This window comes from Physcomitrium patens, chromosome 2, assembly GCF_059467195.1.
Source record: "Physcomitrium patens ecotype Gransden chromosome 2, ASM5946719v1, whole genome shotgun sequence".
Classification (NCBI taxonomy): domain Eukaryota; kingdom Viridiplantae; phylum Streptophyta; class Bryopsida; order Funariales; family Funariaceae; genus Physcomitrium; species Physcomitrium patens.
Window position 1 is genome coordinate 26,251,955 of NC_143411.1, and position 26,821 is coordinate 26,278,775.

Here is a 26,821-nt window from a genome sequence, read left to right on the forward strand (position 1 = left end):
GTATGTGGAAGCCTATTTGTCTCGAAAAGAAATTTAAGAAATTTATGAAAATTAAAACATCAAACATCACGACTAATTAGCCATCATCAGCCATGCCCGTTGTCCCTATCTAATTGCATCGCCGGGGCCTTAGCCAACGCTCAGCTGCACCTCTCCCACTCTTGACTCCCGTCCTCCGCTGCCCGGTCCGATCCCTCGTCACCTGAGAAAGCACTGTCTTGTTCCCTGCGAGGCCAAGTTCCCACGCTGCTCCCGACGCTGATCCAACGGTCAGGCCGCTCCGAAGATGATCGACGGTAAAGACGAAGCAAGCTGATGCTGAAACCCACTGTAAAGATAGTTTCATCTGGGTATTGTCAAGGTTTCGAGTTAGGGTTTGTTTCGTCTCATCTACCTCCACTCCGAGACTCAGCAACTTCTCTCTGATGAGTCTTTCTGATGAGTGGGACTTGCGGTGCTGGACATTGATGCCGGTGGGCGTTCTGGGCGTTGGTATGGATAACTTTACTGCACATCGATGCCGGTTTAGGGTTTTGGGTTGCTTGTCATAAACAGTGGCGAGCACTTGTGTTCTGAAAGTAGCTTGGAGAGATCATCTTCTGGGGGTTTAGTGCGTCTTGTTCCTGGGATCGGGTTCTCATCGTCGGTTGCCTATTGAATCGGGTCGTGGAGGAGGATGGGCGACGCTCATAGAAATTTTGACGAGCAGATACGACACGTGGAAGAGCATCTACGAAGTGTGGGCGAGGAGATACGAAGAGTGGAACAGAAGATTGAACGAGTGGAAGAGGAGATACGAAGAGTGGAACAGAACATTGAACGAGTGGAAGAGGAGATTGAAACGTGCTCTAACCTTCAAGAGAAAGCGCATCTTCGGGACAAGGAAGCGCATCTTTGGGGCGAGAAAGCCCATCTTCGGGACAAAGAAGCGCAGCTTCGGGACAAGAAAGCGAATCTTGGGGACGAGAAAGTGGAACTTCAAGGCCAGATAGGGCAGCTTCAAGGCCAGATAGGGCAGCTTCAAGGCCAGATAGGGCAGCTTCAAGGCCAGATAGCGCAGCTTCAAGGCCAGAAAGCGCAGCTTCACGGCGAGAAAGCCCAGCTTGGGGAGCAAATCCAGCAGGGACGAGGTTACTCCTATCACTCATCATCATCACGCCCATTTCCTCATCATTTTTGTCTATCAATGTTCCCGGGGGCTGCTGGATTCATGGGCGAGGGTTAATGTCTTGGTCATGGAATTAGGGTTGCCATAAAATTTGATAGGATACTTCACTGGCCTCGATTGTTCCATAGCCCGGTTTTCTGTTGCTGAACTAGGTTAATGTTTACTCTTTTGTTGTGGATCATTTGGAAGCAATCTGTCTCTGGTTCAAGAACGCATTTCAGGATTCAGGGTTTGGTGTTCAAAGTGCGTCGATCCAAATGCACTGTGATACATGCTTCACGAGGGTTATACTCTCTCGACAGTTCTCTCATGATGTCTTCATGACCGGCTTTAAGGGATGAGGCAGTGCCCATTGTAGGGTTTAATGTGTGCTTTCACCTGGTCTGGAGTTTTTATTTTTATTTTATTTTATTTTTTGTTTTTAAATTCTTAAGTAGAATTTTAAAATGAAATTTCAACATGACTGACTTCTGTTTTCAATCTGTGCGTTATTTTGTGCTTCTTGTTTGTTGCCACTTTAGAGCAATTCTGGTTGTGTGTTTGATAGAGATTTTAGACTTCTCTGAAATCTTTGATAATTAGGGTTCGTTTAATCCACAGCTTGGAGTGAAGTGTTAGCAGGTCTTATTCTTGGCTGTGTTCCAGGCTGCATTGTGCGCTTAGGATTTTAATGGATCAATTTTCATTATTGGCTATGGTTACTGTCAATCAGACAGTAAGGTCGAATGTTTTCTTGTATGAAGCGTCTTTCTAAGAACTTCATTTCTGTTTCTTTATGTCAAGTTTTGGGAGGAAATGCTGTACAGAGTAATATTTTTGTTTTGCTTTTTCAAGAATATTGTGCACTTAGGGCTTTGATTCGTTTGGTTGGTGATTTGGTTCCAATCTGCCGTTGTGTTGCTCTGTTCCATTGACGCATCACGGACAATGCTCTGATCCTCTCCTCTCCTCTCCTCTAGTTATTATCTTTCCTCGGAGTTGCATCCTATGCTTTGGAATGACGATTGTCACCACGGCTTGTCACGCAGGTAATCTTACTTGGGCAGAGTGGCTGAATCAGCGGTTGCCACCGCTTCTCTTAAGCTTTAGCGCACGACCCGGGTTACGACTGGCAAAGGATGAATTCATTCCAGCCTCAACCATCAGATGGGATCTTTGGCCAGATGTTGATCAGTACGTTGCAGATGCAGTCACAAAGTCTTCACGACATGAGCGTATTGACCTTCGAGTCTATACCCAGACGAGAATTGCTTTCTCTAAGGCTGACTGTTGTTTTGTATACCGAGCGCTTCTGGCTAACATTGGTAGTGTTATTTTAGGCGACAAGTTTGCCATTGCGGCAGAGGAGTGGTCAAGGTCCTCGGCTGTGACGCAACAACGCACAACAGCGGACATCAACAGAGGAACGCTCAATGATCTAAGTGCAGACCTGAACAACGTAATTGAGCCAGCTAGAGGAAATCCTGAGTCTGGTCTCAAAGTGGACCTTGTGTTGAAATGTACTGGTCGAGCCTTCTTAGTGGTCGAAATGAAGGGACCATCATTTTTTAGAGGAGCCGTAGACCAGAATTTTCCAGATTTAGTCAAGGCGTATGAGGACAAAGATCTCCGCTTTCTGGATGGACAAACATCTCACGTTCTTGCGCAATCTATTACCCAACTCTTCAGGCACCTGGTGAGTCACGAAATTGGGTATGGAATAATCTCCTCGGCTGATTTATCCTATCTTGTAAGTCGTGTGGGTGATTCCCTACGTATCTCTGAAGGCATAGAGTGGCATGATCCGAAATTCATTGGTGCACTTGCTTACTTTATGGAAAAGGCAGCCGATGATACTACGCCGTATGTGTGGGGAGGAGGTAATGGTAAGCTTACTGCCTTGTTCGGGTGTATTTGCTATTGCATCCAATGCCAAAACTTGTTTGAAATGAAAACACCACCTACTACCATTTTTGGTGATGAACAGCTTTTTGATTTGACAAGGTGCTGATGGATTTGTCGTTTGTGTGTAGGGGGTAAACATTCCCAAGACTGCGATATTGTTGTTAGTCAAGAAACTCAAGATGCCTCGAGTGATGATGAGGAATATGGTGCACCAAAAAAATTGAAGATGACACCAACTGCCGGGAGTGTAACTCGGTAAGTGTCACTATTTGTTTTCTAATTATGTGCCAAGGTTGAAGGGAGGTGTACCTTAGTTTCGATTACCCTTAATATCCATCTTTTTTTCATGCAGTGTGATGATACATGGTGCATGTATACCCTTGCAGGAGCATGAGAGGGAAAATTTGTTGGAAGGAAACTCCTGCAGCACATTTACATTTGGAAGCGTATCCTTTTGCGACAGGATGGAGTGGAAATATCGTACGCGGCATATATGAGGGTCATGTTGTTGCTGTCAAACTTGCAATGGTTTGTTCAGACCGTGCAGAGGTGAGCTTTCTCATTGCTTTTGTTGGGATGTATCTTTGTGAACAATTCAAGATGTTTGCTTATGAACTCACGTGATATTCTTGTATGCACAGGCTTTAATAAATGAGGCAAGTGCCTTTTTAAAGCTTCAGGAGTACTGGGGAAAATATGTTCCAGCGCTTATATCGCATGGGACAACTGCAAATGGCAATGTTGTGTACGTTGCAACGGAGCTAATCAAGGGTTTTGAACTTGGGATGGGTAAGTTTCGGATCAAGCTTGCTTCTACCGTAGATGTCATTGCTTTGTTTCAAGCCCCAAGCAGTGTAGCAAGGTTCTAAATGTATTGGATGCGTGGTTTGCAGAACGTCTGACCCCAGAAGTGGTGACAGCATCCTTTGAAGCCCTTACTGCTATTCATGCTTCTGGCATGCTTCATGGGGACATTCGGCTAGAGAATATCTTGGTTCCAAAGGGAGGGCGGCGAGGCGTTCGTTTCATCGATTTTGGGTTTGCTCGTTCCGTAACCAGTGCTGACGATTGCTGCGAAGAGCTTGCACAGTTGCAATATATAGTTAGCAAGTTGCCTTTTCGTGGATCAGTTAGCTTCAACTGCTGGCGTAATAGACAGGGGTCGTCACTTGGAGGCTGAAGCCTACCAAAACCTCCCTTGATTACTCCATCTCTAGAAAATTGACGGTATTTGTGTACATTAGAATTGCTCTGAGCATCAAATTGGTGCCTGGATGGCTCAAGATGTTTGCCATAGAACGCGGGTGTGCTTTGAAAGCCAATTTTGTATCAAATTAAAGGACTAGTTGGATAGAAAAGTGCATTACCAGGAATAATGTTGGGTACCAGCAAGTTGGGCGCGAACTTAGGAATCATTCATTTTGGTACGCATGTAGGCATTTTAATAAGTGCTTTCCGGCACTTTCCGCGTTGGAAAATTTGCGAATGTGGCAGCTGACAGGAAATTTCCTCCGCATTGAGGCATTTAAAATTGTTTGTGGGGACAGCCGATGTTGCTAAGATAGCTCGAAGCTCTACAGTGCTTAACCCAACTTTTAGGCTTGAGGTGTGTTTCTGAGCTGAGGAGTCTTCAGCCTGAAATGTCTGAAAGGGTATCAGGGTATGATCTCTGTCGTATTAGCCAACAATTCGCATGATCTCTCTCTTGTTAGCCAACAATTCGCATGATCTCTCTCGTGAAGTATCCTGCGAATTGCCTACTGGCACTCTTCTCCCCTTCTCCCCTTCTCCATGTATAGTAACACTCAACCAGATCAGTATAGACCTACTTGAAGCTCTCTCTCTCTCATGTCCTTCTCAACATGCTATCAGCATGATTGCACTATTTTTCTCTTAGCATTTTTCTTGTTGTTGGCGCCCTGCGTGTGTGTTACTGCATCAACTCCAAGTGTCTTCTTGGCTTAGCTTCTGGTTCTTTTTCTCTTTTCTTTGGTTTTTCCTTTTCTCATTTTTGGTTTTAGACTTGCATGTTGTGCCTTGTCATTGTTATTTGGTGCTAAAATTTGCTTCTTTAACTAAACTCAACCATGAGGTAATAGCCTTCATTTGTCCTTGTTTGATTTGTTTTACAATGCATTTTTCTTCTTGGTTGTTGATTTCCTTATAATACTTCTATCTTTCATGTCTTAATTTTGACTCATAATTCTCAACCGAAAAGAAAAGAAAAGAAACTTTCTTTCTAATTGTTTTTCTAGTATTAATCCTTATTTTTGAAGTGATTTCTTGTTGTTTTTAAATTTATAGTTGTCTCAAGTTTTTAACCATTTTGGTTCTTCTTTCTCTTGGTGGTTTTGTTTGTTTCCTCTTAATTTTGATTCTAGTTATCTTTTTTCACTCTATATTCATCAAAATGAATGCTTTTACATCATCTATTGGTTCTATTGTGGTTACTTCTACAAAGAATTCTATGATTATTACATCTAGTGAACCTCCACAACTTCCATGCTCTTCTTTTCCTAGCATTAGCTGTTGATGGGAGTAATTATCTTTTATGGGTAAGAATAGCTAAAGCTAATCTTTTTGTGGAGCAACTTTTTGATGCTGTTCATTTGAAGAACTTTCTATGGTAAGTGCTTTAGTTCCTATTCCTGTTCGTTGAAAAGCATTGCTTCTTCTTTGTTGATACCTTGCCTTTGCTTTTCAATAGTAGTATTTGGAACTGAAAGATCTTGTTGAACTTTGGAAAAAGATCAAATCTAAGTTTGACAATCAAAAGAATGTTTTTCTTCCATAGGCTCGTTACAATTGGACATACTTGTGAGTATTGGATTTTCAACTTTAAGTGCTTTTAATAATAAGATGTACTGCATTGTCTTACAATTGCAATTGTGTGGACAAACCATTTCAGAGGAGGAAATGATTGAAAAGATTCTTTTTACTTTTCTTCCAACAAATGTTGTGTTTGTTTAGCCATATGAGAATATGAAATTTTAGAGCCACTTCGATGTCATTAATTCAAAATATTGGCTAGAAATCTAAACAAGAAGCTCAAGAAAAATCGGCAAGAACTAGATTAGTCAGATGTGTACAAGAACAATACTAGAGGAATGAGCTAGAGCTTCAAGAAGTGTATTGTTGAGATTGAGGATCTCCTTAGTCTTGGCTCCTATATATACTACAATCTAGGGAACTTCTCAAGTAGCCTCCACAAACTAGGAAGCTTCTCAAACAGCTTCCACGAGCTTGAAAACTTCTCAAGTGGTTTCTACAAACTAAAAAGCTTCTCTAGAACCTTCTAGAATCTTCTACAACTTCTTAGTAGAATCTTCTACATCTTCTATGACTCTCAATAAAGCTCCAATAGAGAAACATGAAAGACAGGGTGCACTTTCTTAGATCTTGAACAAATGTCATAAGAGAGGATAAAATCCTTGAAATCCTTCCACATTTGGGGCCACCAAAAATCTTGAGAAATAAGTTCCAAGGTCTTATTGAATCCAAAATGTCCTACAATTGGAAAGTTGTGTTGAGATTGGAGAACTTGGAGTCATGCTAGTCCTTTTGGAATATACAACTGCTCCTCCAAGTATAAAAGATCTCCTTCTACCTTGAACTCATCATTATTGACACGTTGCGTGATATTAAAGACTACAGAATCTTGAATAGTCGTAGTACGTATCTGATTGAGGAAGTCAACATCAATTGGCACTATAGCAAAGCAAAGCCAAAATTATTTCGACTTCAATAATGTTATACACTGTTGATCAAACGTTGCTTCTCCAACCTTTGGCGATAGATATAATCTCTTTAATAATACATCGGATAGTCCTTGTTGCTTCTCAAGCTCATAAGAAATAATAAAGTGAAGCCTTCATAGCAACATATTCTATTGAGCTTGACAATAATTCAAAACCCAAGCCGATGTGAAGTACTCCAAATTCTTATGATCCGTATATACGGTCACCAGATGTGCAACTTCTTTGAGAAAGTGATGCCATTCTTGGAAAGAATCTATTATTATAAGGAATTCTTTATCATGGATCTCATAGTTGATCTCGATAATATAAAACTTCTGAAAATAGAATGCAACCTGATGGAGCTTCTCGTTTGCACCTATTTGTGAAAGTATAGCTTCCATAGCAAAATTTGAAGCATCGGTCTCCAAATAGAAGGCTTTTACAAAATCCGAATATACCAAGATTGGAGCCGTAGTAAATACCGTGTTAAGATCTTGAAATACTTTTTTTAGTAGAGATCTCCATTTGAGCTTGTCTTTACATGTCAACTGAATGAGCAAAGCAGCAACTTGAGAATAATTCTTAATGAAGATCTAATAGAAGTTAGTAAAGCCAAGAAAGTATTCTACATCTCTAATCGTCTTTGGAACTTTCCATGATACAATTGCTTCCACCTTCTTAGGATCTATCTTCAAGCCTTCCGTAGTTGCGATAAATTCTAAAAATTCCATCTCAATTTGGTTAAACAAGTACTTCTCCAATTTAGCGTAAAATCCTCGCTCGTGGAATTTTTTAAGGACCAGACGAATGTGTTTCTCATGCTCTTCTATGTTCTTGGAAAATATCAAAATATCATCTAAATAGATGACAACAAAATCATCAAGGTGCTCTTGAAAGATGTCATTCATCATGTATTAAAAGATCGCAAGAACATTAGTAAGACCAAAAGGCATGACATTATATTTAAAATGGCCATACCTTGTACAAAAAGCTGTCTTCTATTTATTTTCTTCTTTGATTTGCACAAGATTGTAAGCTCTCCTTAGATCAATCTTTGTAAAGATCCTTGTATATCCAAGTTGCTCTAGAAGACTTGATATTAAGGATAATGGATAACGATTCTTCTTTGTCATCTTGTTGAGACCTCAATAATCCACGTAAATCCGTAGCAAGCCATCTTTCTTTTTTACAAATAAGATTGGTACCTCGGCTAGCAACTTCGAATGACAAATGAAGTTTTTGGCTAGATTCTTGTCAATGTACTTTTGTAACTCCGCTAATTCCATCTGCAACAAATTATAGATTAGGCCAAAAGGTGGTTGTGTTCCTTCTTGTAAGTCTATGACACAATTATATGGTCGATGCTTCGGTAGCATGTCAGTATTTTTCTTTTGAAACATGTCTTTAAAATCCTTATATTGCTCTCATATATTTGCTGTTGAAATCTTCTCTCCGCTAGTTGGAGTTGTACAAATGACAAACAATGTACCTTTTTTGGATGATGTTACAAATGCTCTTGCTCTAATAAATAAGAATTTTTTTGATTCAGAATCTTCTATTAAGCTTATTCTGTGAATGTTCTATAGGAAATATCATCCTTTGTAACCTCCAATCTATGCATGGATTATACATTTTTAACCAAGAAAGACCAAGAATAACAGGGTTTGACGGGGTTCTAATAATATTAAAAATAATATAACTACTATGGTCTTAAAATGTCACCTCTATAGATTCTGATTCATGGATGATACTACCAAACAATAAAGATTGTCCATTTATTACTTTTATGTGAACGGGTTTAGATTTTTGTATAAAATGAATCTTATGATGCTTAACAAATTCTTTGTCTAAAAAAAAAGCAGATGCTCTTGAATCTAATAACGCTAAGGTTTTTATTTTTTGAGGGCCAAAAGATAGAGGAATGGTACAGCAATAGACAGGTTGAGTAGAAAGAGAGGAACCTGATTGTTGTAGTGGTATTGAATTGTCCAGCTGCACAATTCCTGTTGTAGCTGGGCATCTTTGTTTTTTTGAATAAACACACCTCTAGTCTTAACAATGTATCGATTTTGATTCTTGGGATAGTTTCTAGCTCTGTGGCCTTTTCCACCACAATACAAGCATAGTCCTTCTTCCATACGTTGTTTTTTTTTTTTTTTTTTTTGAGTTAGCATTTTGACACGTATTTACATGTCTTCTACATCTATATATGAATTCAAGCTACTTGCTAACATAGTTTGAGTGTGGCAAGCTATATGTTGTCTTGAGCGTTGATCTTGGCGATGTTGGAATAGGTTGTTATCTCACGTCATAACTTGGCTAATGACTTCATTGAGCGTATGCGGATTAGAAAGAGATAATAACAAATCTTTCATGTCATCCTTCAAGCTCTAATAAAATTGACTCATCAATACTTCATCATCTTAGTTGATGTCGCATGTTAATTGTCTAAAATCTGATGCATAGATTGACACAAAGCGTGCCTTATGTTATAGCAATCGCATCTTTGTTGTAGCCCATTGTGCCTTATCATACTCACCAGGTTTAGGAATTAGGATTTTTAAGGGTTTTTTTAGGGTTTAGGATTTAAGGTTACATGGGTGTCCTAGAGGTTTTCCATCCTCAATATCTCTTAATATATCACAGCTTTTCCTGTTTTAAGATTTTGCCAAGGCTTAGAATCACCCAAAGACCTCTACAAACGTTTTTGTTTTTCAAACAAATGTGTTTCGTTTTCTGTAATTTAGGGTTTGAAAACCCTAATTAGGGTCTCTACACCCTGATTATAGTTCTCACTTGCATATTTTTTCTCATCAAACAACTGTGTATGGAGTCTAAATGCGTACTGAACACTGCTTACTCAAAGCAATTCCCCATAGATAAGTAGTTCACCTAGTCCAGGTCCAAAGAGTCCTTTGGGCTTCTCGCTCCTATGTCTTTGCCCGCTCTCCACCTGCTGCACCACTGGCTCTCCTTCCATCAGGATCATCGTTGACGGAGTCAATATCAGCTCCATCTTCGACTTCTGCAAGACTCCCGCAGGCGACCAAGGTGCCTACCCTTGATGCATCCGTGAGTGCAGCCTTCGAGACTACGCCGTTTACTGCAGTGTCGCCTATACTCATATTACAGATTCTGCAAAATCAGACATCGACACGCTCGTTAACCACCCCGCACTCACGCCCATTTCTCAACCGACCCCAACAACAGAGGGCTCAGCGGCAGCGGGTACTGTGCGAGCCCGACCAGCATCGACCTAGGCAATAAATTCTACAATGTCGCACACCCTGCACTCCACTGGGCCGACCTCGAATGCTCCAACGACTAGCTCAGATCGTCACGTCCCCATGGTTCGTCGTAAGACAAGTCCTCGTACCTCGACGCTCGATCGTAGCTCCCCGGTGCACCGGCTCGCGGCAACCCTTCGTGACGCCTTGTGCTCCGATCTCTTGTCGTCGCTTCCTGTGCCTCCTTTGCCGCCGCAGGCATCCACCGTAGCTGCTCCGACGTATGCACCAAAAACCACACTCGACGATGCTAATTCTGCCCATCCTTGCACGGCTGCATCCAAGTACCGAGCCAAATGCAGCCAATATTCAATACTTAAATGCACCCAAACTCGCACGCATCGCCTCTCCGAGAGCTCCCTTTTTCGAAACTCCCTACACGCTGTCCCCGAGTCCTCGTACCGCCGCGGATTCCAACGCCTAGCTTTCTCGCCCGGGTGGGCAAATGGGCCTTCCGTCCAATCATGGCTCCTCTCTCTCATACATCGCCTCACCTACAATTCCAACATCCGGAACTCATTGCACCCGTACATGTCTATCACTGTCCATGCCTCCTCGTCCTCGTTGTTCGATGACACAAAGTTGTTGAACGACGCATCGAAAAATGTCTGTAATCCTAGCGACCAGGTCCCTCGGCCCCCAGCAGTGACGCCGATCCCAACTTCAACCCTCGCATGTCCGTTCGACTTGCTCCCTTCGTGCCTCCTCATAAAAGCCCCCTTCACCGCTCCCCGCCTCGATCCGCGACTCCTCGTTTGCCATCGGAAACCCCGAAAACTCACCCTTGGACATCGACGACCTCGGCGGGCTCCAAAAGAAATCATTCAATGCGTGCAACCCTAAACCCTACCCCCAAAAGTTGTGGCTCCTCTGGTACACCCCACCCAACGCGTCATCTCGAGGCGCCTCTGCATCGTGCATCGCCGCGGGTAAGAACAAGGTCCACCGCCGAGCAGCATGCTGCGCTTGCACATCCTGCGACATAGGCATGTAGTCACCCATCGATTCATACAACGATGGCGACCACCAAGTCCCCGCTCCGCCGCTCATAAACGGTGACTTTTTTCCTCCCCCCACGAAACCCTAAACCTGCTGCCTCTCCAAAACTGCCATTGTCTCCCTCGCAAGCCCCTGCTCCTCTTCACTCCACGTCTTTTTCCACCCCCTTCCCTCGGTTGCATCTCATTGGCCACACTTCCGTCTCTCCCAACCTCGAACTGCCCTCCGACCGCTCATTCTCTTCCTGCTTTTTAAGCAAACCTGAACGATGTGTTCGTTGAGACATGTGCCGCACTATCTTGCTCTTCTGTGAAGCCTGAGGCAGCCTTCGATCGGAAGACTAGGCGACCAGTTTTTGGACCAGCCCGTACAAGGGGGAAGGGTAATGAGAGTGGCATCCAGGGAACGATGGCAGTATGGGATGGACGGCGCCCTTCATGTGCCTTTCTCCTGTGCGGGCGCATGTGCCCGGTTTTGGGTGTAAACCTGATCGCGACTGGGACCTTACAGGTGATATTCACTTCTATGAATCCGCATCTATGAATTCATAATTTCCACAGCATGGTTACCTGCTCGTGTGTTCGGCTCACAATTTTGTGCTTTGCCTCATGTTTGAGTTGAGATAATTGTCAACTATCTACTTATAATGGTTCGGGTCCTTACGGAAACGGTAGTAGATAAGGGTGTTGGTTTGGGTGAAGGAAGACGAAGAGGTCGCCTCTTGATTATGACTCATGGCACCCAAGGTGGAAACTCTCTCTCAATCAACACACATAGATTCTTTGTGCGGAAATCATACTTTTTTAAATAGAGGTGTAGTGGTGGCATTATTCAACTAGTATTGTTCTTCTGCAGCTAGAACTAAAGTGTATCTCTAAGCGTTTTCAGTCTTGATATTGGAAGTGCAAATGGCATCCAACAAGTGGATTATTGCTACACAAGGGTGATATGGCGAGGGAGTTGTGTTTCACAACTATATTCACCTCATTCCCCTCCTGTTCACAACTGTCAAAACGGCCGGCTTTACTCAGTCTACGACTACTCCTGTGGCCAGTTTCGACGACCCAAGACAAATGCTTTGGAGCAGCCATCCCTTGTCATGACTTGAACCTCCACGACGAGCGAGATGAACTGCGAAAAAGGAGGACTGCTCTCAACTGGGTGTCACACGCATAGTCGACCACTTCTCTCAGACTTCACTTGTGTCTTTTGCTTTTGACACTACAGTTCCAAGCTCCTTCATTAAACCTGATTTTAGCCATATGACCTCATATATATTTGTACGTATTCCATCTTCCTCTCTGACTAACTGTAGGGTACTTAGGTTTAGGAATAAAAATCTAGATCATCTCTTGTTTGTAGGGTATACTTTGGACCTATAAATTGCCACTGGAAGCTTTTATTTCGAAGACTAAGACTATAAATTGTGTACCCTAAACCAAAGTATTGATCTATTGTGAGATCATCAGCTTTGGACATGACCATTTGCGACCAAGGTTTAGGAGCTTTGTGCAGTTGATATGGTTATGAGTGGATGGCTTGCAGACTTCGTAGTAATTTGCGTCTTCGATCTTAATGTTATTGTTGTTGTTGAAGCTTAACCGCATTGCTGACCAGGTTGGGCACGACGAGCACCTGTGCTTCCAACATTGAAATGTATATTATAAAACGTGCGATAAAGAGGCGTCAGGACTCGGTCTGAGAAAATGTGGAGCAAATACAAAGGATTCACGCTATGATAGACATTTCTCAATCCCCTACCTGTTCCTCCACCCTGCTCCGTAATTCACACCCAATTGGACATTGCAGTGCCAATAGCTATACGCTGCATTCATTCCTCGTCTCACGCCGTCGTGTTCATTGCCATCAACACCAGCCACCATCCTTGTCGTTACGTTGGCCGATTCCTTTATGCTTGCCAACCTCTTAAAGTTACTTTGTGCCAGGCCCTGGAAAGGACCAATGGTAGTAAGCAAAGGCGGCCAATTCTAATTGCCGACCATGCAATTCTAATTGGCAGACATGCATTGAGTTGTTGGCAGCCGATTCCAATTGAACCTGCTTTTTGCAGCCAATTCCAACTGGACCTGCTCTTGGCAGCCAATTACAATTAAACCTGCTCTTGGCAGCCAATTCCAACTGGACCTGCTCTTGGCAGCCGATTCCAATTGAACCTGCTTTGAGTATTATCAGCGTTGGCATCAAGTTCAAATGTTCCAAATGTCACCGATGTGCCGACACCATCGACATCTACCTGTGTCCCCTAGCCCCTGAGCTTGCGCCGCTTGCTGTAGCGTCGCTTGCAACATCCCACGTTACCCTTATGACATCGACTTGCTTGCAAATGACCCCGCATTTGCTCCCATTCCTGAACCGACCCAGGCCATGGCGGAGGCGACTTCGAGGGAGACAACGGAGGGCTCAACAACACAGCATATTACTTGTACTTGACTACCATCGACCTGGGCGATGAATTCTGCGATGTCACATACCCTGCACCCAAGTCGGCCGAGCTCGAGTACCTCGACAAGTAGCTCGGATCGTGACCTGCCGATGCTACGTCGTAAGACAAGCTCTCATATCCAAACGCCCCATCATAGCACGCCTCTGCTCTAGCTCGTGGCGACCCATCGTAACCTCCTCCGCTACGACCTCCCGTCGTCACTGCTTGTGCCGTTGCAGGCAGCAACTGGAGCTACTTCAGCGTGTGTGCAAAAAACACACATCCAAACGACGATAATTTTGCCCATCTTTGCACGGTTGCATCTAGTATCGAGCCGGATGCAGCCAACACTTGAACACTCTGTGCGTGAACTTGCATGCATCGCCTCTCCGAGAGCTTTCCTTCCAAAAGTTCAAATATGTCGCCCCCGAGTAGTGGTACTGCCTCGGATCGCAATGCTTAGTTTTGTTGCCTGGGTGGACAAACGGGCACTCCGTTCAATCATGGATCCTCCTCCTCGTCCATTGCTTTACCTTGAATTCAAACATCCACAACTGGTCGACCCATATATGTCCACCACCGGCTATGCCTCCTCGTCCATGTTGTTCGACGGCAGAAACTTATTGAATAGTGCATGAAAAAGTGTCGGTGATCCCAGTGACAATACCCCGGCTTCCAGCGATGATGCCGACCTCAAGCTCAACCCTCGTAGGGCCGCTTCACCCGCTCCACTTCTTCCTTCCCGCTCCCCGCCTCAATCAACGATTCTTTATCCAGCATCAAAAATCCTGAGAACTCACCCCTCGACACCGGCAAGCTCGACGGGCTCAAAAAGAAATTATTGAATGCGTGCAACTGCGCGCTCTTCCTGCCCCTCAAGTTGTGGCTCCTCTGATACATCCCACCCAACGCGCTATCTACAAGCACCTCATCGACAGGACCCCGACCCTCAGCTTTCCTGACTCACATTTCGAAGGTTACAAATTGTGTCATCCTTTGTTGTGTTTGGTGTGAGAAGCATGCAGCATCTTCCTTCGTTGCATGTCATGCATGCAGGTGGATGCTTTCTGTTTTAAGATTATTTTCCATCTCCATGATAATAGACTAAAAACTTTTTCACCGGAATATGGTTTTCTACAGAGTCGAGTTATGGAAATCAATTGGAGTTCTAGTTGGAGGACTTGATTCTCATGTTGGCCGGACTACATTAGAATAGATTACATCGGGTGTAATCATAGAATCGTATGGTATGACATCTGTTCAACCTTGGTCATCTCATTGAGCCTAGTATATACTTCGTCGACCTCCTCTAATTGGGAACCATACATACATACACACACACACATGAAAGCATGTAGAGTTTTAGACACAGGTTGACATGTTATGCAGGTGGTGGAGTAGACAAGAATTGACCTAATAAGGAACATGCGAAGCGATGTAACGTCCCTCTGTCTCAAGCTCCTATTTCAACCTAAAACACAACAAAGGAATACAATCACTCACCGTAGAAAACACACACACACACATAAAATAAATAAATAAATAAATAAATAAATAAAACAGAAACAAAAAAAAATAAAAAACAAAAAACAAAAACAATGCAAATCGCCCCAAGAATGCCTCAACTTCACTTCGAAAGAAAAAATAGATCAACACAGGGCAGCCGAATTTTGATCCAGCATAGGATCACCTCCAATGCTTGGAGTTTGAGCTTGGAGTCTGGCTCACCTCGCCTTACATCACAACTTCATCTTTGACTGGATTAGATAAACTCGGTTTAGGATTTTAAGAATTAGAGGTTTTGCAACACTCGCAAATTGTGAAGCTTAGTTCACAATTGCTTTCATGCCTCCACTCATTCTCAACGCCACAATTCAAGATTACTGGCTGCTGCATACCTCAGAATGCAATAGCTTTCATCATTTCATGTGAGCCAAGGGAAGCAGCACCCCTTCACAAATAACCGACACATTCTATATAACACAAAACAAAAAGATACAAACAAAGCCAAATACACAAAATGGACCAACAGCCTGAACAAAGCAACAAAATATATAAAACAAATGTGTCATACAAAACTTGAAAACCTACAAATGAACAAAAAGTCCACATTCTCCATCAACACAAAAATCCCAAAAACAACAACAATAACAACAACAACACAAAAAAAAGAAAAAAAGAAAAAAAAAACCTGTACTACCTTCCAAGAGATTGTAGGCAAAATCTTGCACAAAATATATTTCTAAATAAACCCACATGCATTCGAGGATGGCGAATACATGTGACAGCTCATGAACTTGAGCAGTAAATCCTGTCTTTGTATCCATAACAAGAGCCCATAGATTTGTACAAGAAGCCACACTGCTTATATACAGACCGTCTTCATTACCCTTTTCCACGTGCTCCGTAAGCCGGGAATCAGCTGCATCGTAGTGATACCTGCACGTCGAAACAAATGTAGGAATGAAAGTTCAATAAATGGGTTTGTCCGAATTCAGGCTCCTTGCTGAAAGTAAATGCATGTCGTAGAAATCGGAATAGCTGATCGACATCCAGGAGGACAAAGTCAAAATCAACGATACACACATGACCGGGCTCATGCCTAACTGAGCAACATCACACCACATCAATGACGAAAGCTCGCACCGCCTTACCTCTGCTTCATTTGGCCACCGAGCGTTGTAAACGTTGTAATCCATTGAGTTGCGGGCATTCCTAACCGGATCTTTTTCTTAGGTTGGTCATCCTCATCTTCTTCAACATCTGATTCGCCCTCTCTTCTGACCAACCTGTATGGAACACTAGAAACAAAAGGCTTTATTAATATGATAATCAAATGAAGAGTAGGTTCAAAAAAAGAATCCTCAGTGTAGGGACAGGAAAAACGAAACAAAAGAAGGTCATAGAATGCACCTTTTCAACACTGTCTGTGTTTATAGGTCTCACAGTAGGATTAGGACCCAAGATGGAATCGAAGAGTAGAACGAGCTTGCCGTGGTTTGGTTCTTCATCGAACTTCATATTTGCGACCATCTCCAAAACGTCTGTTTAAAAACGGAACCGGGCAGAAACAGCACAGCATTTCGGGAGAAGTTGCCATTTTCTTCTTCCACACCAGAAAACCTTTGTTGTCGCCCTACAAAACCAAATATATAGAGCACGTCCAAATGAAAAATAGTGAGAAGGAAAGAAGGAAGGAAGGAAAAATAAATAAATATATATATATATATATATATATATATCGCATTGATCACTTCTTCATTAGCTACTAGCTACAAAGTTGATCAGTACCTGATAACCTTGTCAAGGAAGACTACCCTGCATAAGAAATACCAAAGTATAAGCCAGTGATCCCAAATCGTCCTTCCTACTCCCAGTCCTTCCCATATGTGCATGCACACTCGCATAGCGAACAGTTCCACTGCATGTACGAAAATTATACAGAATCAAAATATAGCTCAAAAGCAAAACAGTCGCTCTCAACCGCCAAAATAGGAATGGCAACTACAGATCAGGACAAGGGGGGGAGGGGGAAGAGCCTCACCGGAACACATCAGGCCTTTGGTCATATTCTACATGCTGACCGATTGTACCATCCCTCCATCGAGTAGCTGCATATATGAGAGAAAGACGTTAATCTTGGTGTGAAATTGACTTGTGCATGGACATAGCGGTAATAAACTCATTCAATTCTCAGTCCAGATGCTCTTCATGTAACAGTTAACAGATGTTAAAAAAAAAAACAAAACAAAACAAATGTAACGCCAAATTGGAGCAAAGGAGGTTGCTAATGTGTGAACAAAGAACAAATTGCAGCACAACGATACTGAAAACTCACCAAGCCTGAGATGTATATGAAAAAGCTTCTTCTCTTCAGGTGTATTGGGTTGTCCCAGGAGAAAGTTCTCGGGCTTCACGTCTCCATGTGCATACCTGCTCAATCAGAACGAGCTGCCCTAAATACTTGCGCTTGACCCCGAAGAGTTCTAGACATCCCGGAGACTTGGCCCGAGCATATCCATGACCTACAGCATGTGAACGAAGTCAAAATCGGATTAAAATAAATAAATAAATACATAAATAAATAAATAAATAAATAAATCATGAGTCAAGTTTGAAAAGAAGACGACTACATGAAAACTAAAGGTCTGCTTGGACTACAACAATTCAATAGGTGACTCACCATGACGTAGTAGTCGCCTTGTCGACCTTTGTAATATACACGACCAACACCATGGCTTCCACCAAGAGTGCTGGAGAAAGAACCCGCGCCAACCATGGAGGTTTAGGAGACAAGCCCTAATCACATTTGAATGATGAAAATAAGAAATACAGAAAGATAATTGCGACACTAGTAATCACATCCCAAGAGTGAAATTACAATAGTACGAGCTCGAGACGCACTTGTAAACCTGCCACTCGCAAGGAGGACCATGATTGCAGCCCTTACCACTCCGATGCTCGAACTTGCTCGAACTTCAACCCCGCAACCTGCACAAACGAGTTCAACGTGAGTACAAAAACTTATTACATTAATACCTACAAGACCTCGATGTAATGTGCAGAGCATCTCCCAAACATGCCGCTGTGACCAAGGTTTAGAGCAAAAAAAATTGTAAGAAATTGAATACCTCAACAGCCTGTGGACCAGCACGCTCCGTCCCACCGCTCCGTCCCTGTCATTACGTTGGCCGATTCCTTTATGCAATGTACCAGGTTTAGAGACTGCAGCAGTGAATGAAAAACAAGAACCATGAGGAGGCTTAAAACAAACCCCATGTTCATTGAGCCAAAAAGTTGTCAAATCTTCTAATTCTATCCCAAAACAAATTCAATCCTAAACCAGGTTTCAACAATCCATGAAACAATTAAATTGGGAACCATACACCACACAAACATGGAAGCATGTAGAGTTTTGGACAACGTTTTACATGTTATGCAGGTGGTGGAGTAGACAAGAGTTGAGCTAACAAGGAACATGCGAAGCGATGTAACGTCCCTCTCCTTCAAGCTCCTACTTCAACCTCAAACACAACGAAGGAGCACAGTTACTCACTTTAGAAAACAAACAAAACAAACCAAAACAAAACAAAAAACAATAAAATAAAATAAAAAATTGATTCAAATCGCCCCAAGAATGCCTCAACTTCACTTCGAAAGAAAAACAGATCAACACAGAGCAGCCGAATTTTGATCCAGCACAGGTTCACCTCCAATGCGACCAGGTTTACGAGCTTCGAGTCTGGCTCACCTTGCCTCGCCTTGCCTCACATCACAACTTCGCCTTGCCCTCAATACGTTACTTGGTTACGGTTGTGAGTCTGAACACAATACTTTCGCATTCGGGGATCTTCACTACACATGCAACTAAGTGCATTTCACTCCAATACATTTTCACGGCAGTGTTATAATTATTTAAAATAGAATTTGTTTAGCATCAAAAAACAAAAAAACCAAAGAGTAAATACAAATTTGGTCTATGGAGACAAGGAATTCAAGAAGTTCGAAGGAATTCAAGAAATTTCAATTCAGAATTTAGAAACTTGTGTCGAACTGGGACTCACGCTGGGACTGAGAGTCACGAGACTAGGGAGACTCGCGCCGGGATCGAGGCTCGCAGGCCCGAAACTCGTGCCGAGACTGGGACTCGCAGGACTGGGACTCTTACCGGGACTGGGACTCGTAGGACTGAGACTCGCGCTGGGAGTGGAATTCATGCCAAGCCTGGGACTCATGGAACTGGGACTTGTGTCGAAACTGGGACCCACTCCGAGGTCCGCTAACTGGTGTCGCATCCAATCCACACTCCCATTGTGAAGGTGCGAGTCTCGGTTCCACTGCGAGTCCCTGTCTCAGTTCCTTGCCCTGGTGTCTCACTCCCTCCCTCTCCCACCATGCATCATTCGAATTTTCTTCCCTTTCCTTCCAGTGTACAGGGTGAGATTGGGCATCGGAAACTGAATGTTTGTTGCTTGTCTGTCGTTGTATGGAGGGGAATGAGAGGGTCGGTCTGAGCACATGCACTGAGTGTTAGTTGCTTGTTTGTCGTCACCTGGACGTGGAGGAAGAAGGGGGAGGAGGAGGAGGGTTTAGGGTTTAGGGTTTAGGAAAGAATGAATCTGATGCTGTAAGGGCATTATTGCCACCATGGAACTCCTATGTGCCCTTTGTTCAATGCGTCCTCCATGGGAATAGAAACTGTCGATGAAGTTATTGGTTGCAGTGCAAAGATGGAGTTTTTCTTCTGGCCACATTTGATAGTGGTAACTAAGGAGTAACCAGGTTTAGCCGCGGCTATGGTTCCATCAGTGCTTATCAAAGTGGGACAGGAAAATCTGTAAACTTGGTCGAACGAGTCTCAAGTTCCGTGAAAATGATGCTACCAAGCAGATTCCCACTAAACCTGGGACAACACAAAAAAGACAAGACTTGAGCTCCGTAAAAATGATGCTACCAAGCAGATTCCCACTACACCTGGGACAACACAAAAAAAAAAACACTCGAACTGTATTGGAAAGCCAAAGGCAAGAACTGCTCCAAAATCGCAGGGCATGGCTTCTGGGACGGAAAGAGGCGAAGCGCCTGTTGGAAGTGGAACGAGAGAAGGCAGCCATACTGGAATAGGAAAAAGAGGGGATATTGGTTAACCAGTATATTGGATTGAAACGGAAGAGTTACGGGCAGAAATAGGAACTTGGAAAGCTGCTGTAGTCACAAAATTGGAGAGTGACCCAGCCAGTATTGGTCGGTCACGGATGTCTGCCCCACCAGTTTCATCAATCAGTGAATTGGAGGAGAAGGTGAGGCAACAGCAGCACCAATTGGGAGCAACCAGGTTGTCAGGATTTTGCGATTGGAGGCCCAAGTTTGTGAATTGGGTTTAGGGTACGATGAAGACTTATCAGTCTAATCGCGGGGAGAGCCGATGGAAGTATCGGAGGAGGACGAGGACTCATCATTAGAGCCAAAACTTGTGGAGAACCACCTCCAGTGAATGTTGGAGTTGACCAATCCGGCAAGCCCATAGTGGTAGAAAATTTGTTCAGAAAATCACTAGAAAAGGTTTTACCAGTTCATTGTTGGCGAGGACGCTGCACAGTTGGGAGCGGGGTCAGATAGAATGGGTAGGATTTTATTTATTTATTTATTTATTTTTGTGTCTTACAATACATTGTATGTAAGGTTAAGAAAAGCCAGTAAATTGATGAGTGGATAGTTTAGAGGGTATGATAGATGATTAGGAAGGAAAATGTAGTCAACATCAGATGTGTAATGTTTGGTATCCGGGGATCACAATACTTTTGCATTCGGGGATCTTCACTACACATGCAACTAAGTGCATTTCACTCCAATACTTTTTCACGTTAGTGTTATAATTATTTAAAAATAGAATTTGTCTAACATCAAAAAATAAAAAAAAAAAAAAAAAAAAAAAAAAAGAGTAAATAAAAACTTGGTCTATGGAAACAAAGAATTCAAGAAGTTCGAAGGAATTCAAGAAATTTCAATTCAGAATTTAGAAACTTGTGTCGAACTGGGACTCACGCCGGGACTGAGAGTTACAGGACTAGGAAGACTCACGCCAGGATTGAGACTTGCAGGACCGAAACTCGCACCGAAACTGGGACTCGCAAGACCGGGACTCTTACCGAGACTAGGACTCGTAGGACTGAGACTCGTGCTGGGAGTGGAATTCATGTCAAGAGTAGCTCGTAGAACTGGGACTTGTGTCAAAACTGGGACCCACTCCGAGGTCCGCTAACTGGTATCGCATCCAATCCACACTCCCATTGTGAGGGCGCGAGTCTCAGTCTTGGTGCGAGTCTCGGTTCCACTGCGAGTCCCAGTCCCAGTTCCTTGCCCTGACGGCTTATCTATGTAAAGTTTGAGAATAGGTCGAGGGCATTACACCCTCGATGCCTCCAATCATTCGCTTTACTTGATAAAATTCTTACACGAGCTCCAGCTATCCCGAGAGAAACTTCAGACGGAACCAGCTACTACTAGATGGTTCAATTAATTGGTCGCCCCTACACCGAAGTCTGACGAATGATTTGCACGTCAGTATTGCTACGAGCCTCTACCAAAGTTTCCTCTGGCTTCGCTTTGCTCAGGTATAGTTCACCATCAATATAAATTACACGTTAGGGAAGGAAATTAATGTGTATGACTACATTCAATGAAATAAATGTACTTTGAACATGTCAAATAACGTACCATTATTCCTTCAAACCAAGTATTATAATGTAAAAAATAATAACAATAATACATGAGGCTATATTATAATGTAAAAAATATATACAGTGGAATAAAACCACATTCCAACCTGTGAATACTTACAGTTACTTAAGCACAATATTATAAGTATATCCAAAAATAATATCATCAAAATCCACCACAAATGTTGATATATCCATCAATATATCCATCTCCATTGCTACAAGACTATTCCCGATCAGTGGCAGGAGATACTTGTTTGTCTTCTTTTTTGCCCTTATCAAACAAACATTTGCTTGTTATCCACTATGCAAAGCTAGTTGTACTTATTACTTAGTTGAACAAGCATTAAAAATTATAAAAACAAAAAAAATAAATAAATATCAAACACCAAAACCAAAAGCTATAAAAAAATAACAAAGTAATATAATATTATAAATTTACCATGAATTCTTTGATGGAGAACGGATTTTCCAACAAGTGTCGTTCGTAAAAACGTTTCTTTTCAAGAAATCCTTCTCGAGTTTCAACAATACGAACATTCCCATTCTTATCTTTGTAGTCTATTATACCGGGCCCGTCGGGGTGAATTAATCGCCCGAGTTGTTTATAAAGAGAGCATTTTTGAAAAAATACAAGACCCAGTAAGCCCTTTCCTTGAAGGTGCCATGTACAATGTAAAAGTTCACTTGGCCTAAAAACACAAACATGCCCATGTTTGGGTACAAACATAATCGATGCTTCTGGGAAAGCAAATATGGCTGGTTCATTTTGTTCCGATGGATCTAATTCAATAAATAATCCATTGTTAGTATAAAAGTTTAAAGTTAAAAAACATGTTATCTAAAACATCAACACTCCAATTATTTTGTTTAAAAAAAAAACAAAAAACATTGCATTACATTTACATACAAATACTGGAAATTCCAATAAAAAACTAAGTTGTATTATATTACCTTCGTGTAGCCATATTATGAATCCAAAATCATAATCATCTTCATCACAATGAGGCCTACAATTGAAGTCCCTCGTGATAGCAAATGATGTAAATGGTCCATTACCAATACAAGCACCACTATTTGAAAAGCCTTCAGCAATCACAATATTATCCAAGTGTTGAAATAAACTTTCATACGACCTCCTTAAAATATGACAAGTATATTTCGTAAGTTCTTCAGATAAATGATAATATTCTGGCCTGTTTTGAATATACCTATATAACACCCAACCATAAAATCAAATCAAATAACATTGAAACATAATATTACTACATTTAAGAATTTAAAATTTTTAATTATTATATCAAATTTATATATATATATGAATATACATATACAAAACTCACCAACCAGTGTCTCCATAAGCAGAACACATCCCAAACATAGAAATACTTGAACTTTCTTTTGCTGGCGATCGGCATAAGTTTCTCCCACCCTTCTCAAGATATGATACTATTTTTGTAATTACTCGAAGTTCTTTAGGAGTGAAAATTCCATTCCTCAAGTCAATTAATTTATCTTTAAAAAAACCACTTCTAGTTAATATTGTTGGACTTTCAACACGCGGGAGTTGAAGCAATTGTTCTGTTAAACCTTTATTTGTAGTTTCAAAATCAACCAATCGCATACTCCGTTGGATAAATATTTCACCTTCGTTTAATGAAAATTCTATTGTTTTCAATTTCTTGTCATCGCCATGATTATAAGTAAATTTTTTAATATGGTATAACAACTCACCTACAACATTAGGCAGCTGCATCTTACATTTTTGGCAATAATATGTAGTACCGCCTGGAAAGTAATCCAATCCTTCTTTTTCAAATAAACTTTTGAATAAAGCCAATTTTTCTTTCCTCTCATGTTTTGAATCAGGTTGAAAATGTTGATCCAAACAAGGTTTCTTGTTCGGGACCTCACATTCACAAAATTCACACCATACCATGCTCGTATTGTTTCCATAACCATCGTTGGGACTTTTTTGTTTTTTTTCCATTTTCCTGCCAAAATTGTTCTCATATTTTCGCCTTTTTTCCATCGTCCACAATGAAATGAACCTGTGGAAAATGAAATAAATGCATGTAAAATTAAATAAATTCGAATAAAATAAAACAGATCTATGAAAAATGAATAAGTGAGTACATAGTTATAGCGGAGCCCATCGAATCAATATTTTATATGGTGCAACCAATTATGCATTAAAACATTTTATATTCCACAAATTTTCACAAATCATGAATTCTGGACCACGGACATTTTTTTTATTTTTTTATTTTTATCCATCCCTGAATGGTCTTCACAGTGTTACACCCACCCCGCTAATTTAAAATTGTGAAGATTTTCAAGTTTTCATGAATTTCCCCAATAAGTACACAACAGTACTGGCAAACTCTGAACCTCGGATCATAGATGCTTTCTTGCTTTTCCTTGCCCGTAACTATTCATTTCCATATCAGTCGCACCTCATAAACCTCAGATTACGAGGGCTTTCACGCTTCCATGAAAAGTAGTAGATGAACTCGCTTTCCCGTATAAATCGCGTATCATGTAAATCATAATAGAATAAAGTTACACAACTCCAGTCCCCTCGTTCAACATCAATCCGCACACTATTTCCTTACTTCTACTCATTCCCAAACACTGAACACAACATTACATGCACTCACCCAACTTCAAATTACGAAGATTCTCAGGTTCATATGAATTTTCCCAACAAGTACACAACAATACTAGCAAACTATGAACCTCGGATCATAGATGCTTTCTCGCTTTTCCTTGCCCCTAACCATTCAATTCCATATTACTCGCGCCTCGTAAACCTCAGATTACAAGGGCTTTCACGCTTTCATGAAAATTAGTAGATGAACTCGCTTTCTCCTATAAATTGTGTATCATGTTAATCATAATAGAACAAAGTTACACAATTCCAGTCCCCTCCTTCAACAATAATCTACACACTATTTCCTTACTTCTACTCATTCCCAAACACTCAACACAATATTACACGCACTTGGCCACCAGCTAGAACAAAGCTTTGACCCAAATAGAGAGGGTGCAGTAATGAACACGGAGGTGGCACGACCAAAGGCCGAGCAATATAGAGAAGATGAGACTAGAGTAAATTGAGTCAATCAGGAGAAGGAGAACGATCAGGGGAGGGAAGAATCCGATCTGGCAAAATCGGCATCCACGGTGGAAAAATAGGCGAGAGAGAGAGAGGTGGAAGGGGTCGGAAGCAGGGAGCGGCGAGGGACGACCAGGGGGCGATCAACAGGAAGAACGAGAACGAGACCACCGTAGAGATAAATCCTCAACTCAGAGGGGCAGGACGAAGGAGGAAGGAATAATCCAACAGAGGTAGGAGGTTCAAAGAAAAGGAGGGTAAGGAGGGCAAGCAGTGCCAAACAGAAGACAATGTGTGTACGTGAGGATACAGTTGGAAGAAGAGAGATCTCACAAAGAATAGCCCTGCATGCAATCGTTAGTGGGGCGATCATCAAAAGTTCTCTCTCACACACACACACACACACACGCAGCGATGGCGATGACGACAATGACTGGGAAGGACGAGTATCTCCCCCTCCCACACTTCATATCCTGCCATCCCCATCTCCCCTCCCCCGTCATACCCACCTTCCAGAATACCCTGATTGACCCCCTACCCTGATCATCGGGGTTTGTCTCTCCATGCCACACACTCATGCCTCTTACCTCCACCACCACCACAACTCAAACGCCAATTATGACTCAAATGCCAATTACTTCCCGCTGCTTCTCGGTCCAATTAGCTACAATCCCAAAACACTAATGCACACATTTCCAACTAGGGTGTAGGAAGAAGGGTTTAGACAGCAGTACCGCAAGGTGCAAAAGTAGATCTTTGTCAATGGGAAACAAGAGGATTAGATATGATTCGTCAGAGTTGCAAAGAGGAGTGAAGGTGGGTGCCCGCACCGCACAAGGAAATGAAGAGCATGCAAGTACAAGAAGGAAAGCGAGGATACAGCAGGACGAAGAAGCACAAAACGGCGGAATATGAAGAGAAGGTGAGAAGGTACAAGAGAGGGCGTCGAATGAGAAGCGGGGAGGGAGAGAGAGACAAAGAATTGCACGCACATACACACACAGAGAGATACAGGGAGAGACAGAAAGACAGAGAGAGATCTCACAAAGAATAGCCCTGCATGCAGTCGTCGATAAGGTGATCATCACGAGTTCTCATACACACACACATGCAGCGACGACGATGACGACAACAACCGATAAGGAGAAGCATCTCCCTATACTTCATACCCTGTCATCCTCGCCTCTACTCTCCCATCATACCCGCCTTCAAATTTATCCAAATTAACCTCCTAGCTTCAAGCCTCCCCTTCTCCCTTCATACCCGCCTTCAAAGATACCCGGATTGACCTCCCTGCTTCAACCCTGGTCATTGAGATTCGTCTTTGCATTCAATACACTCTCTCCTGGGTTCCTGTTTCAGTAAATACTTTTATAACTAATAATTTATTTAAATATTTACCATAAATATATGCATACAAATTTTTAATTTTTAATTTTTAAAATAACCAAAATAATTGTAAAAGAAACCCTCACCGGATTAAAGAATACTTGGGCATTTAATAACAATCCACAATCATATAATGCGCTATGACACCTGCACATTCACATCACCTAGTGGAGTCGAAGGTTCACAATGGAAAAAAATAAAATAAATAAAATAAAAACCTCACTTTGGATACCAAGAACGATTAGGGAAGGAGGGACTCTGATTTGGCAAAAATGACATCCATGGTGGAAAAATGGGCAAGGGAGAGGTGGAAGGGGTCGGAAGCGAGGAGCGGCGAGGGACAAAGCAACCGATCCGCAGGTCAAACAAGGCGAGGAGGACATGACCACCGCAAAGATAAACCCTTGACCCAGGGGGGCAAGGCAAAAGAGGAGGGAATGATCCAGCAGAGGTGGAAGGATCGAAGGAAAAGAGAAGATCAAAGAAAAAGAAGGCAAGGGGAGCAATGCCAAATAGAAGATAATGTGTGTGTGCGAGTGTGTGAGGATACAATCGGACAGAGAAGCACAAAACCGTG

At 42.2% G+C, this 26,821-nt stretch overlaps 3 protein-coding genes across 6 annotated transcripts; 1 reads left to right on the forward strand and 2 right to left on the reverse strand.

Annotated features, from left to right (window-relative positions):
* Positions 1-362: 362 nt before the first annotated feature.
* LOC112278689 (uncharacterized) lies at positions 363-4,644 on the forward strand. Its single transcript, XM_024512319.3, has 6 exons — positions 363-1,130; positions 2,197-3,033; positions 3,181-3,307; positions 3,439-3,601; positions 3,694-3,841; positions 3,946-4,644. The coding sequence occupies exons 1-6, from the start codon at positions 677-679 to the stop codon at positions 4,230-4,232; spliced, it is 2,016 nt and encodes a 671-aa protein (XP_024368087.1). The 5' UTR covers positions 363-676; the 3' UTR covers positions 4,233-4,644.
* Positions 4,645-8,926: 4,282 nt separating this feature from the next.
* Positions 8,927-10,892, reverse strand: LOC149989811 (zinc finger CCCH domain-containing protein 2-like). Its single transcript, XM_090248450.1, has 2 exons — positions 10,166-10,892; positions 8,927-9,924 (listed from the first exon to the last, which is right to left on the reverse strand). The coding sequence occupies exons 1-2, from the start codon at positions 10,556-10,558 to the stop codon at positions 9,916-9,918; spliced, it is 402 nt and encodes a 133-aa protein (XP_090104576.1). The 5' UTR covers positions 10,559-10,892; the 3' UTR covers positions 8,927-9,915.
* Positions 10,893-20,921: 10,029 nt separating this feature from the next.
* Positions 20,922-26,262, reverse strand: LOC112273844 (uncharacterized). Of its 4 annotated transcripts, none has more exons than XM_090248435.1 (5): positions 25,590-26,262; positions 23,081-23,788; positions 22,692-22,948; positions 22,180-22,520; positions 20,922-22,011 (listed from the first exon to the last, which is right to left on the reverse strand). In XM_090248435.1, the coding sequence occupies exons 2-5, from the start codon at positions 23,767-23,769 to the stop codon at positions 21,964-21,966; spliced, it is 1,335 nt and encodes a 444-aa protein (XP_090104561.1). In that variant the 5' UTR covers positions 23,770-23,788; positions 25,590-26,262; the 3' UTR covers positions 20,922-21,963. The 4 variants fall into 4 exon arrangements, 3 of the variants coding, with proteins under 3 accessions (XP_090104561.1, XP_090104560.1, XP_090104562.1); XM_090248434.1 differs by having other exon boundaries at positions 24,129-26,262; XM_090248436.1 differs by having other exon boundaries at positions 23,081-23,252; positions 23,472-26,262.
* Positions 26,263-26,821: the final 559 nt, after the last annotated feature.